Source organism: Pleurodeles waltl, chromosome 6, assembly GCF_031143425.1.
Source record: "Pleurodeles waltl isolate 20211129_DDA chromosome 6, aPleWal1.hap1.20221129, whole genome shotgun sequence".
Classification (NCBI taxonomy): Eukaryota; Metazoa; Chordata; class Amphibia; order Caudata; family Salamandridae; genus Pleurodeles; species Pleurodeles waltl.
The window spans coordinates 887,573,478-887,588,081 of record NC_090445.1 but is presented as its reverse complement, the minus strand read 5'-3'; the positions used below and the strand labels follow the sequence as shown (position 1 = coordinate 887,588,081).

Genomic DNA, 14,604 nt, shown 5'->3' with positions numbered 1-14,604 from the left:
GAGTTGGCGATGCGCCACTGATTTGCCGCTTGTACTGCAACCCTTTTTCCCGCTGCATCAAATTTGTGGCTCTCCTTGTCCGGAGGTGGTGCGTCGCCTGATGTATGCGAGTTGGCTCTTTTACGAGCTGCCCCCACAACTACTGAGTCTGGTGTCAGTTGTGATGTAATAAAAACAGGGTCTGTGGGCGGAGCCTTGTATTTTTTCTCCACCCTTGGAGTTATGGCTCTGCTTTTAACTGGCTCTTGAAATATTTGTTTTGAGTGCCTTAGCATTCCTGGAAGCATGGGAAGACTTTGATAATGGCTATGTGTGGAGGACAGGGTGTTAAAGAGGAAGTCATCCTCAATAGGCTCCGAATGTAGCGAGACATTATGGAATTCGGCTGCCCTAGCTACCACCTGTGCATATGATGTACTGTCCTCAGGTGGTGACGGTTTAGTTGGGTACGACTCTGGGCTATTGTCCGAAACTGGAGCGTCGTAGAGGTCCCATGCATCCTGATCATCCTGGCTCATTGTGGTATGAGCTGGTGAGTGTGTTAATGGTGGAGTTTGTGCCGGTGATACATGAGTTGATGGTGGTGGAGAGGGTGGTGGAGTTACCTTCTTTACCACCTTCGCTTGTGGTTGCTTGTCTCCTTGCTGGAAGTCAAGTTTCCTTTTCCTTTTGATTGGGGGAAGAGTGCTAATCTTCCCTGTATCCTTTTGAATAAAGATCCGCTTTTGCGTGTGATCTGGCTCAATTGTTTGTAATTCCTCCTCAAATCTGTGTTTTTTTAGTTGAGAGGACAGTCCCTGTTCCTCTGAGTAGGAACCAGTTTTCGGTTCGGTTACCGGGCGTTTCGGCACCGAAACCGTGTCCCTGGATTTTTTCGGCTCCGACAAGATCTTTTGTCTTTTCGGCGTCGTGCCCTCTCGGTGCCGACCAACTTCGGTGCCGCTGTGTCGGTGCCGAATTTTTTCTGCGTCACTCTCTCGGTCCCGAGATTGCTGCGTGCCTGTATCTCGACCGGAGTCGGATGACTTCGACAGCAGCTCGCCCTTTTTCAGTGCCGTTGGACGGTCACCTACTTTCCGGGTTAAGCCATGGCCTGTTGGCGGTGGCGTCCCCTGGGCTTTGTCAGTCTTTTCGTGTGATTTTTGTTTCGACATCTTACTCACGGTTGGTTGTTCTTCGACGTCGAATTCTTCGGAATTCGACTCGTGGATGGAGAAAGATTCTTCTTCCTCCTCCTCGAACCGTTGTTGTCCTGTCAGCGTGGACGCCATCTGCAACCTCCTGGCTCTTCGGTCTCTGAGCGTTTTCCTCGACCGAAACGCGCGACAGGCTGCGCACGTATCCTCCTTGTGCTCGGGGGACAGGCACAAGTTACAGACCAAATGTTGATCCGTATAAGGATATTTATTATGGCATTTAGGACAGAATCGGAACGGGGTCCGTTCCATCAGTCTCGATGTTGCACGCGGTCGGGCCGACCAGGCCCCGACGGATGATCGAAATCACCCCGAAGGGCTACCGAAGCTCTACAAGATTCGGTGTCGATTTGTTCTAACTACCCCGATACCGAACGAAACAATACCGACGAAGTTTCCGAGATTCTGACTAACTTTCCGACCCGAAACACGGAGCGAAAAGGAACACGTCCGAACCCGACGGCGGAAAGAAAACAATCTAAGATGGAGTCGACGCCCATGCGCAATGGAACCGAAGTGGGAGGAGTCCCTCGGTCTCGTGACTCGAAAAGACTTCTTCGAAGAAAAACAACTTGTAACACTCCGAGCCCAACACCAGACGGCGGACTATGCACAGCATGTGTATCTGCATCTACACATGCCACCGAACACTAGGTTATACCAATACGGCAAATAGTCTGTCCGATCATAACTATGTTTTATGATGGGCAGAGACCATGACACTGGTAAAAGAAGACATCAGGTGTCCCAAGCTTTCTATTTTGGTCAAAAGAATAATACAGAAAGGCTAGATAGGTCAGAAGGTATTAGGTGTGTGAGCAGAAAGAGGATAGTTGGCAAAGCAACATGAGACACCAGGTATGTGTTTGGTTGGTGATAGAGCGAGGATCTGGGGGAAAGTATGAAAGGTGGGAGGAGAACATATATCTGTTTAAGGGAAGCGAGAAGGTGAACACAGCGAGAGCTACCAAGTATATTCCCCTCCTATGCAGACAGTTCAAGGAACAGAGGCGGGGAGGACAATCAAAGGAACTGGTATCCCGGAGTATGTCCATGGGGAATAACATCCTATGCAATATGTTTTCTCCCTCTCATCACAGCCCCTTACAACCAGAACATTTGATATGTAACTCCTGTGCTACAATAACTGTCATGACAGAAGGACAATTTTAAATAGTTCTGGAAGAAAGAAAGTGACTAGGAAAAACAAAACTGTGGCTGCAGAAGCCACGAACAGCTAAGAGTTTTTCACATTTAGGTTGCAAGTGTCATGGATGAGTGAAGCTACTGACACTGCATTCTACACTGTATAGAGCCATCATATCTACCCAGAACTGTACAACTCTACCTATTCTAGTTGGGAGGCTCTGGCTGAACAAACAGTAACACAATTCTAAACTATCTAAACTAGAATGAACATCTACATAATTTTGTCTGTCCTTCATTTTTGTGTAATAAATAAAGGAAATAGGGAACTATGGAGGATATTCACTTTATAATGGTGTTTTTTGTTTCTTTACTTAAGTCACATTATACATTCTCATTTTGTACAACTACGTGGATGTCAACTAGTGAAGCAGGAATATAGGAAATACCAACCTGTTCGCTCTGTCTGGATGGTAGCAGCCTGGTTCATGAAAAATACTCCAATTTCATTTCTGATGTTGCCAAGCCTTTTCAGCACTTGCGTATGCTGTTCTGGATGTTGATTTTTCAAATGGCTGATCAGCAGAATTTCATTAGCTGCTTCGTAGCATTTGCAGCTAACTGAAAGCTGGCATTCCAGATCAGTGGATAGGTCGGTAGCCCACGCAAATCCTAATTACAGAAAAGGAAAAGAAAAGTGGCAAAACAGCTGGTTTAGTCCTCAAACTTTCAATACGTTTTCAGTACCAAATGGATAATAATGAAAAAATGTTTAGAATCCCATGCTCTTGCAAACTAGGCAGCACTGTAGGACTGAACCACAATTAAAACTCAGAATGTGAAGACCTTTCTGTGATTTATTTGAGATAAGAGGTTTCCAAAAACCTAAACACATATTTATTTTTCCATAAAAGCTCCGAAAATAATTTTCTTTACAATGTAATAAGGGAATCGAATATACCTACATTTGACAATGTCCCAGATTAAGAGAACAGATCATAATTTCTTGGCTTATCACGGCTTTTTACATATGTGAATTTAAAGTAAATGAGTGCAGAGTAATATGGGAAACAAACTATGAACATTTCCAAAAAGCAGACCTCTCTTATTTGGGAAGTGATCACTTGTCTGCTTTGTCAAACTATCCAACTACATCCCAAATAGAAATAAATAAATGTTAAAATAAATTGATAAATCATATAGCAAGCAATGTTTGCATCCAATTCATATCAACATGTATCTATACGATAAATACTGCTGAATAATCGCCTGGCTCTTAGAATTATTCAGCAGAATTATTATACTAGAATATCTGCAGTTTGTTACATACTACAGGAGCCTACAGCTAAGCATCCCTCATCTTTGTCTTACTAACATTATCACCATCAATCATTTGGCTTGGGGCGCCCTACAAATAACTGTGATACTAAAGAAAACAAACATCTGAATAACAGGCAGGATTTCCGTTTCAGGGATACCTCAACTCGCCTATTTTTTAAATACTTATAACCACGAAATTCATATTCACGCACACTTAAAATGATTTGTATTCAAGTGCCATCAAAATGGAGAACAGTCTGAAAGACTGGCAGTCTGGTTTCTGGCAGATGAAGGGACAAAGAACCTGGCACCCCGTCCTAAACATTTGCATGGCCTATATTCCCCTGTGCCTACTAATTTTTTGTGAGAGAGACACTGCTTGGAGACAGAAGAACACATTACTGATTGCTGTAACTCTTGTACACTTACTCCTAGTCTTCTGACAGAGTAATAGGATATATCACCACGTACTGAAGGTGACTAGGGCATAAACAAAGAAGTGTAGTAAATCGCATGCATGTGGCTAGTAAAGGTCCACCCTGTACAATAAAATGCCCAGCTTATCAAGCCTTAGGTCATTTACTCTTGAACCACTTACCAAAGGTCAAATACCTATTCAGATGGAGCTCAGGAATGGTAGCCTGTGACATATGAACAAAGGATATTCATGGCTACTACTGCAAATCTCATTACGGCAAGCACCTTCTACCTAACTCTCACACATACAATGTTCACAGGGATAGTGGGTAGATGTTCAAGTCAATGGAAACATAGGCTGCTTTGTGCCTAGATGAATCTAGGCTCAGGAAAAGACCACTGACTGAATAACACTACAGAATCCATCCAATGGTTCATTACGATACTGCTTTGAAATCCTGCTTATCTAGAGAGACATCATAAGTGACAGAAAAAGTTTATCAAATGATCCAATAACTTTTCAGTGGTCGAATTAAAATCGAACGCTCTTGGTTAGCATTCAAGTTTTGGAGTGCCATTCAAAACCAAAAGTAGATCATGAAAAAAACAGAACAGAATAGGAAGATATTTTTACAGTTTGATGTAAAACTGCAAAGGGATCCTTTGGAAAAAAACAAAGGATGACTTTAAGAGATAACCATTTCCCGCTGAAAGATACTAAGCATCTCACACTTAACCCATACAACAAAAACCGTAACCAGAAAAGTAGGATTCCAAGGCCACCAGTTTTCTGTGTCTTTTTATACCACGGGTATAACAACGTATAAGCTACTGGATGTCTCCAATTTGGGTGTGACCATGAAAGCAATCATGGTGCCACTTCAAAGTATTCAGTAGTGAAAATCTTGCAGTACAGAAGCAACGTTCACTGTAAAAAAAAAAAAAAAAAAAAAAAAAATGAAAGACTTCACCTGGCTGCTGATTTAGTAGACTGAACATTTGTGAATATGTTGTGCATTTTCTGAGATTAGAATCTGAGACCATTTTTAAAGAAAGGAGGTAACAGGACAGCAAGCATTAAAGATGGATATTGGTAATCCCTCCGCTTCATCCCCTCATCTCATTGAGAGTGCGTGGCAAGATTGAATTCCTGATAAGGAACATTCTCAGTGCATTGCGGTAGTTAGCTTTGGAATTTCTGGAAAAGTATCTTTTGTCTGGAAAAACACAAGTGACAGATCACTTTTCCTTTGAATCAGCTCTCGCCATATATGTATAAACAAGTTCAAGGTAAAAACGTTTACAGCCACAAGGGACATGCTTAAATAGAATGACCAGTAGTGACATGCCCACATGCAAAGACTGCCTCTGTGGTGCAACTACAATCATCTGCTCTTACAACACCAATGAGTCTTTTTGAGTTTCAAAGGACAGTAGATAAAAAAGAAAAAGAGTTAAAGTCATGGTCTATTAGAGTCATCCAGGGAAAGTCATAAGGGCAGGCCTCACCTAAAGACTTCCTCACCTTTCAAAGCAGAGTCTGTAGTCTCAGCCACCCACCATACAGCAGTGCTCAGGGAGACTAATAAGAAGCTCTTTGCTAACCACACAGCCTCAAAGAATAACTACTGAACCTTGTCTCCACTCCCCTCACTTCATTGTCTGGATCGTCCCCTCCAGATGTAAGAACGTAAGCCATGCCCTTTCATGTCTAGGAGCATAGTCCTCATCAACCGTTTTCTGCTGGGCCAGGCCAGGGTATATCCAAACTGGATCCCATTGGCCTTCATACCCTGGCTCATTCACACACCACACATATTACACTGGCACACACTATGGATGCCAATGAATGGGTCTAGGCAAGCAAAGAATATTATAACTTCACACAGGTGAGCCAGTAGGCCTCAACCCAAGGGACCCAGAGCCAAACGTCCGGTCACACAATTGATTAATGTAACTAAGACATGCTGCTACCACCACTCTATGTTCTAAATCCATGTCATGGACAGCTGCCCACTAAGAATTAGAGCATGTATGGTGCACCACTCCAGGTGGTCACAGGCCAAGCCCAAATTCTCTCGAAATAAGGAACAAGCATAGGTTTCTGCTCACATGCTTAGGTTAGTGCGATGCTAGGGCCAAAATAAAATATTAGGATACCAGATGTAGATGCAGTTGGGTTGTCAGGGCAGAGGAACACCCCTGTTTAAGAAGCAGGGGACATAACTGTTCCAACACTTGCTCATCTAAGATGAACAGAATATCAATGGAATTTTGCATTCAGTCTGAATGAATAAGATCTACTTTGTCATTTGTATTTCAAAGACAAGAGACAATCGTGAGGCGTATGGTTCAATCTACTCAGAGAGTATGGCTTCATTTATTTAACTTATGTCTCTCATTTTTAAACTGGTTAGATACCATCAAAATTATGCTATCCCTGATTATCCTATACAGCCTGCCCGGGCCACCCTGCATTTTTCCAGATCCTTCTTCAGAGAACTTAATACTTAATTAATTTCTACAGAAAGGCAAAAGCCCAAGAATTTTACTAATCAAACTCTAACTTCTGAAAATCTTAGTGGCTTTGAACGTTCCGGATTTCAGTGCCTATAAGATTTGAGAATAACCCAAGCACAATACTGTGTATTCTGTAAAGAGCCAGCTTTCCCATCTGCTCAAGCTCGAAGCCTCTCTCATGCATCCTATTCCTCTACTTTTGTTTCCGTCTACCACAAAGAAGCAATTTTCTATCTCACTAGTCCAACTAACAACAAAGAAAATCCTTACTCACCAAAACAAACAAGTGAAATTATCTGAAACAGGCTGGTTAAACAGCTCCATATGGTTCAACACTCAACTACAAATCACACTTTCTCAACAACTCTCCTATCTCTGGCTAGATCAAGGCATTCTTTCTACTGGTCCACTCTTTGAACGAGGATCCCTAATACCTTTTCAAACACTCCAAGTTTGTTATAATCTTCAAGCGTCTGAAGAGAGAAATTAGCAGAAAATTGCACAGTCCATTATCAAGGCACTATCATCAATACACTTCAATAACAAAACGATCTGTAGATGTCTTCCCACCATACATCTACTAAACACATCCCTTCTCTCTATCTTTCTGGCATACAAAAACAGAGCCTTCTACTCCCATTTCTCCATAGCCGAATCTCGAGCGTCTTGGTATCGCTTCTTTAACATACCATTATACATTCACATGACCAAACTTATCTGGAGAAGACAGGCACAGAGCTAATTCAGGTTTTGTTGACAGTCTTTATCGTTCTCCACAGATCGCTTTGCTCTCCCAGTAAATTATACAAAGCCAACCTTCAAAGCAGTGACCACCGCTAGAGGTGTGATACTTCCTAAACTAACACAGAACACATGCTCCTTGAGTGCCTCAAGATCAACTAATTCTGGTCTAAGATTTCCAAAGAAATAATCTTTGTGTGTACCACCAGGTTTTAAATTTGTCAGTCAAAGACTTGATGCCATTACCTTTATCACCCACAAACATCAAGATGAACTCAAGACTAAATTACTCACAGCAAATCGCTACCCAAAAACTAACCACCCAACAGAAAGACTAACCCTCGAAACTTTATGGAATGCACTTTGTCTTATCCACAAAATGGAATCTAATTTAGCAATTTCAGATCCTTTTCGATCACATTTAAATGAACTATGGATGCCATTTATGATCTTCCTATCCAAGTAACTTGCGATGAATTCCAAACCTCCTAATTACTTTATGTATTTCACAGTCAATCTCTCATATTTTCTACTTTTATATTTCAGGATATTCATTTACAGATCTGCTACTTATTATCTTAACTTATTTGGTGAATATGAAAAACAATACAAATATTTACCTTAAACTTGCTGCGGCCTGTTTTTTTTTTTTTTTTTTAAATACCCCAACATTGAATCAGCCCTTTGTACAGGTTATCATCATCGTAGTGTTGGGGACAAAAATCATCACCATTGTCATCACCAAAGGTTGGCTGACTCTGATCACATTTAGAACCGAAAATTAGTTAGAGCACAGGGTTGTGGCTATGTAGCAAAGGCATGGCTTTGTCTGAGTCAAACTGAACTGGCAGCACTAACCTGACTGGAGCCTCTACGGATTCTTGGTGCCAAAAACAAAGGCCAGGGGAAGCCGGAAAAGAGAAAAAGATTGCAATAAGGACTATTTAAAAGTCTCAATCTGTTTTGACATCACCAACGGACCCAGAAACTATGGTGTATTGGGTTAAATTGCAGGACTGGGTCCTCAGGAAGTGAGAAGAGGGAGGTAGGAAGGTACAAAAGCAAGACTGTGAAGCACTCTAACATCCTTATGAGTCCTCAGGCTAAGAGTGGTGCAAATGTGTCAAGCCCCACTTGGCAATCTTGTGCTTCTGCTTTGACTTACTGGGAGACTTAGAATGCAACAAGAATGTGATCTGGAAAAAGCCACAAGAGCTGGAACAAAACCATGGCCTCCACTTCGAGAAGGACCTCCGTGTATTTTTTAATGTTTGTTTGTTTTTTAAGGTGTACAGCTTTGTAATCCTGGAACGGCTTCAGATTCGTAAGGGCACACCCTCGTAGGACTTATGAGTCATTCTCGAAGCCCAAGCAACAGAGGCTTCCCTTATGGAGATCTGTCACAGTCATTTGTTTGCAACAGTCTCTGAGGACTTAAACCCTATAGGTTTAGGAGAAGACATAGTTCCATTACACACTAGAAAAAAAACACAATCTTTAAAAGAAAGACTTATCAATTGACAATGAAACGTTGGGAGCAAGCTCCGGAGCCATCTACGAAGGCTCAGAAAGAAATTAACTGATGTCGACATACAGGGGTTATGCTTATATGCAGCTCCATCATCACTTCTGGGGCGGAACAAAGTCAATATGGAGCCACAGGGCCCCCCCTGCTGGTGTATGGAAGCAGGGCTGTATATATCTTACAGATCCAGTACAGTGCCTGGGAATATTCGAACGGTGAGGAATCTGTTAGAGTATCTATCAGAAGTTTTCTGTCAGCTATACACCTGGCTTACTTCAAGTAAGGTTGCTAAATGGGGATGTAAAAGCAGGAATTATTCTGATATAAGTCACAGAAGCAATATTCTTTCAAACCGAACGGTCAATAATATTCAGGCTGGTCATCATCTTGTAGAAATTGCTGAGCAGGAAAAGGTTAAAGATGCACAGATGTAATTAGCACAAAGAACCCCTGTTTTCCTTCTCCTGGGCAAAGGCGGAGAATTGGAACTCTTGATAAATCTCCTCTTTGGTACCCATTTAATGACTCCAACTTCAAGAACCATCTGATTTTCAAGGTGCTTAGCTGAGACCAGGCTTTCATGTTACTAGAGCCCTGAAGAAACAAAAGGCCTCTCACTCTTCTTCTCATCGTGTGCAACTGGAAGGAATCATTTCTAATTTCTAGAGAGTTGGCCCCACATTTGCTTGATGCTTACTACTAAAATGAAGAAACTCCTACAATTTTGGATATTTATTTGTTTGCCTTCTGATGGCTCTCCCATGTCCATGTCATACAGCAGTTTGATAAACCTTAAAATCTACAAGAGGCCCTTGTTGAAAATGTACAAGAAATGTTCTGTTCCCTGAGACAGCTTAGCTCAGTTGAAATAAAAGACACAGGTTACAACACCTACTTTATGCTGGGTAAGGAAAATGTCACTTACCCAGTGTACATCTGTTCGTGGCATTAGTCGCTGCAGATTCACATGCTGTGCATAGTCCGCCGTCTGGTGTTGGGTCGGAGTGTTACAAGTTGTTTTTCTTCTAAGAAGTCTTTTCGAGTCACGAGACCGAGGGACTCCTCCTCCTTTGTTTCCATTGCGCATGGGCGTCGACTCCATCTTAGATTGTTTTCCCCGCAGAGGGTGAGGTAGGAGTTGTGTATGTTAGTAATAGTGCCCATGCAATGGAATGAATAAGTATGTACAAAATAAAGGTTAAGGTAATATATTTACAAATGTACAAATGTTGGAGATTAATTCCAAACTGCTACAGGCTCCCGGGGAGGCGGGTGGGCGCATGTGAATGTGCAGCGACTAATGCCACGAACAGATGTACACTGGGTAAGTGACATTTTCCGTTCGGTGGCATGTGTAGCTGCAGATACACATGCTGTGCATAGACTAGTAAGCAGTTCTCTCCCCAAAAGCGGTGGTTCAGCCTGTAGGAGTGGAAGTAGTTTGAAATAAAGTTCTTAGTACAGCTTGACCTACTGTGGCTTGTTGTGCAGATAGCACGTCTACACAGTAGTGCTTAGTAAATGTGTGAGGCGTAGACCATGTTGCTGCCTTACATATTTCGTTCATTGGAATATTTCCTAGGAAGGCCATGGTAGCGCCTTTCTTTCTGGTTGAGTGTGCATTTGGTGTAATAGGCAGCTCTCTCTTTGCTTTAAGGTAGCAGGTTTGGATGCACTTAACTATCCATCTGGCTATACCTTGTTTTGATATTGGGTTTCCTGTATGAGGTTTTTGAAATGCAATAAATAGTTGTTTTGTTTTCCTAATTAGTTTTGTTCTGTCAATGTAGTACATTAGTGCTCTTTTGATGTCTAATGTATGTAGTGCCCTTTCAGCTATTGAGTCTGGCTGTGGAAAGAACACTGGTAGTTCTACTGTTTGATTTAAGTGAAACGGTGAGATAACTTTTGGTAAGAATTTTGGATTGGTTCTTAGAACTACCTTATTTTTGTGTATTTTAATAAATGGTTCCTGTATAGTAAACGCCTGAATTTCACTTACTCTTCTTAGAGATGTAATGGCAATGAGAAATGCAACTTTCCACGTTAGGTATTGTATTTCGCAAGAATGCATGGGTTCGAAAGGTGGACCCATGAGTCTTGTTAAGACAATGTTGAGGTTCCATGAAGGAACAGGTGGTGTTCTTGGTGGTGTAATTCTTTTTAGGCCTTCCATAAATGCTTTAATGACAGGTATTCTAAACAGTGAAGATGAATGAGTAATCTGCAGGTATGCAGATATTGCTGCGAGATGTATCTTTATGGAAGAGAAGGCCAGATTTGATTTCTGCAAATGTAGTAAGTATCCTACTATATCTGTTGGAGATGCATGTAATGGTTGAACTTGATTATTATGGCAGTAGCAAACAAATCTTTTCCATTTACTTGCATAGCAGTGTCTAGTGGATGGCCTTCTAGCTTGTTTTATGACCTCCATACATTCTTGTGTGAGGTTTAAGTGTCCAAATTCTAGGATTTCAGGAGCCAAATTGCTAGATTCAGCGATGCTGGGTTTGGATGCCTGATCTGTTGTTTGTGCTGTGTTAACAGATCTGGTCTGTTGGGTAGTTTGACATGAGGCACTACTGACAGGTCTAGTAGTGTTGTATACCAAGGTTGTCTTGCCCATGTAGGTGCTATTAGTATGAGTTTGAGTTTGTTTTGACTCAATCTGTTTACTAGATATGGAAGAAGAGGGAGAGGGGGAAAAGCATACGCAAATATCCCTGACCAATTCATCCATAGAGCATTTGCCTTGAGACTGCTGGTGTGGGTACCTGGATGCGAAGTTTTGGCATTTTGCGTTCTCTTTTGTTGCAAATAGGTCTATTTGAGGTGTTCCCCAAATTTGGAAGTAAGATTTTAGAATTTGGGGGTGAATCTCCCATTCGTGTACTTGTTGGTGATCCCGAGAGAGATTGTCTGCTAGCTGGTTATGGATCCCTGGAATAAACTGTGCTATTAGGCGAATGTGGTTGTGAATTGCCCACTGCCATATCCTTTGTGCTAGGAGACACAGCTGTGTCGAGTGTGTTCCCCCCTGTTTGTTTAGATAATACATTGTTGTCATGTTGTCTGTTTTGACAAGAATGTATTTGTGGATTATGATGGGTTGAAATGCTTTCAACGCTAGGAATACTGCTAACAATTCGAGGGGATTTATATGAAACCTTCTTTGATGTACGTCCCATTGTCCTTGGATGCTGTGTTGATTGAGGTGTGCTCCCCACCCTGTCATGGAAGCATCTGTAGTTATCACGTATTGTGGCACTGGGTCTTGGAAAGGCCGCCCTTTGTTTAAATTTATACTGTTCCACCATAGAAGTGAGATGTATGTTTGGCAGTCTATCAACACCAGATCTAGAAGGTGACCCTGTGCATGTGACCATTGTGATGCTAGGCACTGTTGTAAGGGCCTCATGTGCAATCTTGCGTTTGGGACAATGGCTCTGCGTGAGGACATCATGCCTAGGAGTTTTAACACCATCTTTGCATGTATTTTTTGTGTTGGATATATGGCTTGTATGACTTTGTAAAAAATTTTGAACCCTTTGTGGACTTGGAGTGGCTATCCCTTTTGTTGTGTTGATTGTCGCTCCCAAGTATTGCTGTGTTTGGCACAGCAGAATGTGTGACTTTGTATAGTTGATGGAGAACCCTAGTTTGTAGAGGGTTTGTATGACATAATCTGTGTGGTGTGAACACTTTGTTAGGGAGTTGGTCTTGATTAGCCAATCGTCTAGGTAGGGGAACACGTGTATTTGCTGCCTTCTGATATGTGCATCTACTACTGCTAGACATTTTGTAAAGACTCTCGGTGCGGTTGTTATACCGAACGGCAACACTTTGAATTGGTAATGTATTCCCTTGAATACGAACCTTAGGTATTTCCTGTGCGAGGGATGTATCCGTATGTGGAAATACGCGTCTTTTCGATCTAAGGTTGTCATGTAGTCTTGTTGTCTCAACAGTGGTAATACGTCCTGTAGCATGACCATGTGAAAGTGTTCCAATTTGATGTAGGTGCTTAGTGTTCTGAGATCTAAGATTGGTCTCAGTGTTTTGTCTTTTTTTGGTATTAGAAAGTACAGTGAGTAAACTCCTGTGTTCTTTTGTGGACCTGGTACTAATTCTATTGCGTCTTTTTGCAGTAATGCTTGAACTTCTAGTTGTAGAAGGTCTAAATGCTGTTTTGACATATTCTGTGTTTTTGGTGGGACGTTTGGAGGGAGTTTGAGAAATTCTATGCAATAACCATGCCGGATAATTGCTAAGACCCAAGTGTCTGTTGTTATCTCCTCCCAAAATTTGTAGAACTGGCTTAGTCTTCCCCCCCACTGGTGTTGTGTGAAGGGGTTGAGTGACTTGTGAGTCACTGTTTGGTTGGTGGGGTCTTGGGACCCTGAAATTTTCCCCGGTTTCTAGGGAATTGTCCCCCTCTGTATTGGCCCCGAAAGCCTCCCCTTTGGTACTGTCCCTGGTAGGTAGACGGTGTTGTTTGTGAGGTACTAGCTTGTGTGGTTTGACCTCGAAACCCCCCTCTGAAGGTTGTTTTGCGAAACGTGCCAAAAGTGCCTCTGCCCTGCGGGGAATAGAGTGCGCCCATGGCCTTAGCTGTGTCAGTATCTTTTTTCAATTTTTCAATTGCCGTGTCCACTTCGGGTCCAAACAATTGTTGTTCATATAACGGCATATTGAGCACTGCCTGTTGTATCTCGGGTTTGAAGCCGGATGTGCGCAACCATGCGTGCCTCCTTATGGTTTCCGCGGTATTTATTGTTCTTGCAGCTGTATCCGCTGCATCCATAGAGGAACGTATTTGGTTGTTGGAGATATTTTGTCCCTCCTCAACCACTTGTTTTGCCCGTTTCTGGAATTCTTTGGGTAGATGCTCGATGAGATGCTGCATCTCGTCCCAATGGGCTCTGTCATATCGCGCTAGGAGCGCCTGCGAGTTAGCGATGCGCCACTGGTTTGCAGCTTGTACTGCAACCCTTTTCCCAGCTGCGTCGAACTTGCGGCTCTCCTTGTCTGGAGGTGGTGCGTCGCCTGATGTGTGCGAGTTGGCTCTTTTACGAGCTGCTCCTACGACAACTGAATCTGGTGGCAGTTGTGATGTGATAAATGCAGGGTCCGTGGGCGGTGCTTTATATTTCTTCTCCAACCTTGGAGTTATTGCTCTGCTTTTGACAGGTTCTTTAAAGATCTGTTTAGCGTGCCTTAGCATTCCCGGGAGCATAGGGAGGCTTTGATAATTGCTATGGGTGGAGGAGAGGGTGTTGAAAAGGGAGTCATCCTCGACAGGCTCTGAGTGTAAAGACACGTTAAGGAACTCTGCTGCCCTAGCTACCACCTGTGCATACGCTGTACTGTCTTCAGGTGGTGAGGGCTTAGTAGGGTACGACTCAGGGCTATTGTCTGATACTGGGGCGTCATAGAGATCCCACGCATCCTGGTCATCTTGGCTCATAGTGGTATGAGCTGATGAATGTGACGGAGTCTGTGCCGGTGATGTATGAGTTACCGGTGGTGGAGAGGGTGGTGGAGTTACCTTCTTTACCACTTTTGCTTGTGGTGTCTTTTCTTGTGGTTGGAAATCGAGTTTCCTTTTCCTCCTGATTGGGGGCAGAGTGCTGATCTTCCCTGTACCACTTTGTATGAAGATCCGCTTTTGGGTGAGGTCTACATCGGTGGTTTGTAAATCTTCCTCAAACCTGTGTTTGCGAATTTGGGAGGACA

At 42.7% G+C, this 14,604-nt stretch overlaps 1 protein-coding gene across 2 annotated transcripts in view; it reads right to left on the bottom strand.

Annotated features, from left to right (window-relative positions):
• EDRF1 (erythroid differentiation regulatory factor 1) overlaps nucleotides 1-14,604 on the bottom strand; it is a 403,030-nt gene that overhangs the window by 162,314 nt on the left and 226,112 nt on the right. For both annotated transcript variants that reach the window (XM_069239693.1, XM_069239694.1), the window contains one exon: nucleotides 2,796-3,014. In XM_069239693.1, the coding sequence (XP_069095794.1) occupies nucleotides 2,796-3,014 (219 nt within the window). The remainder of the gene's footprint in view (nucleotides 1-2,795; nucleotides 3,015-14,604) is intronic.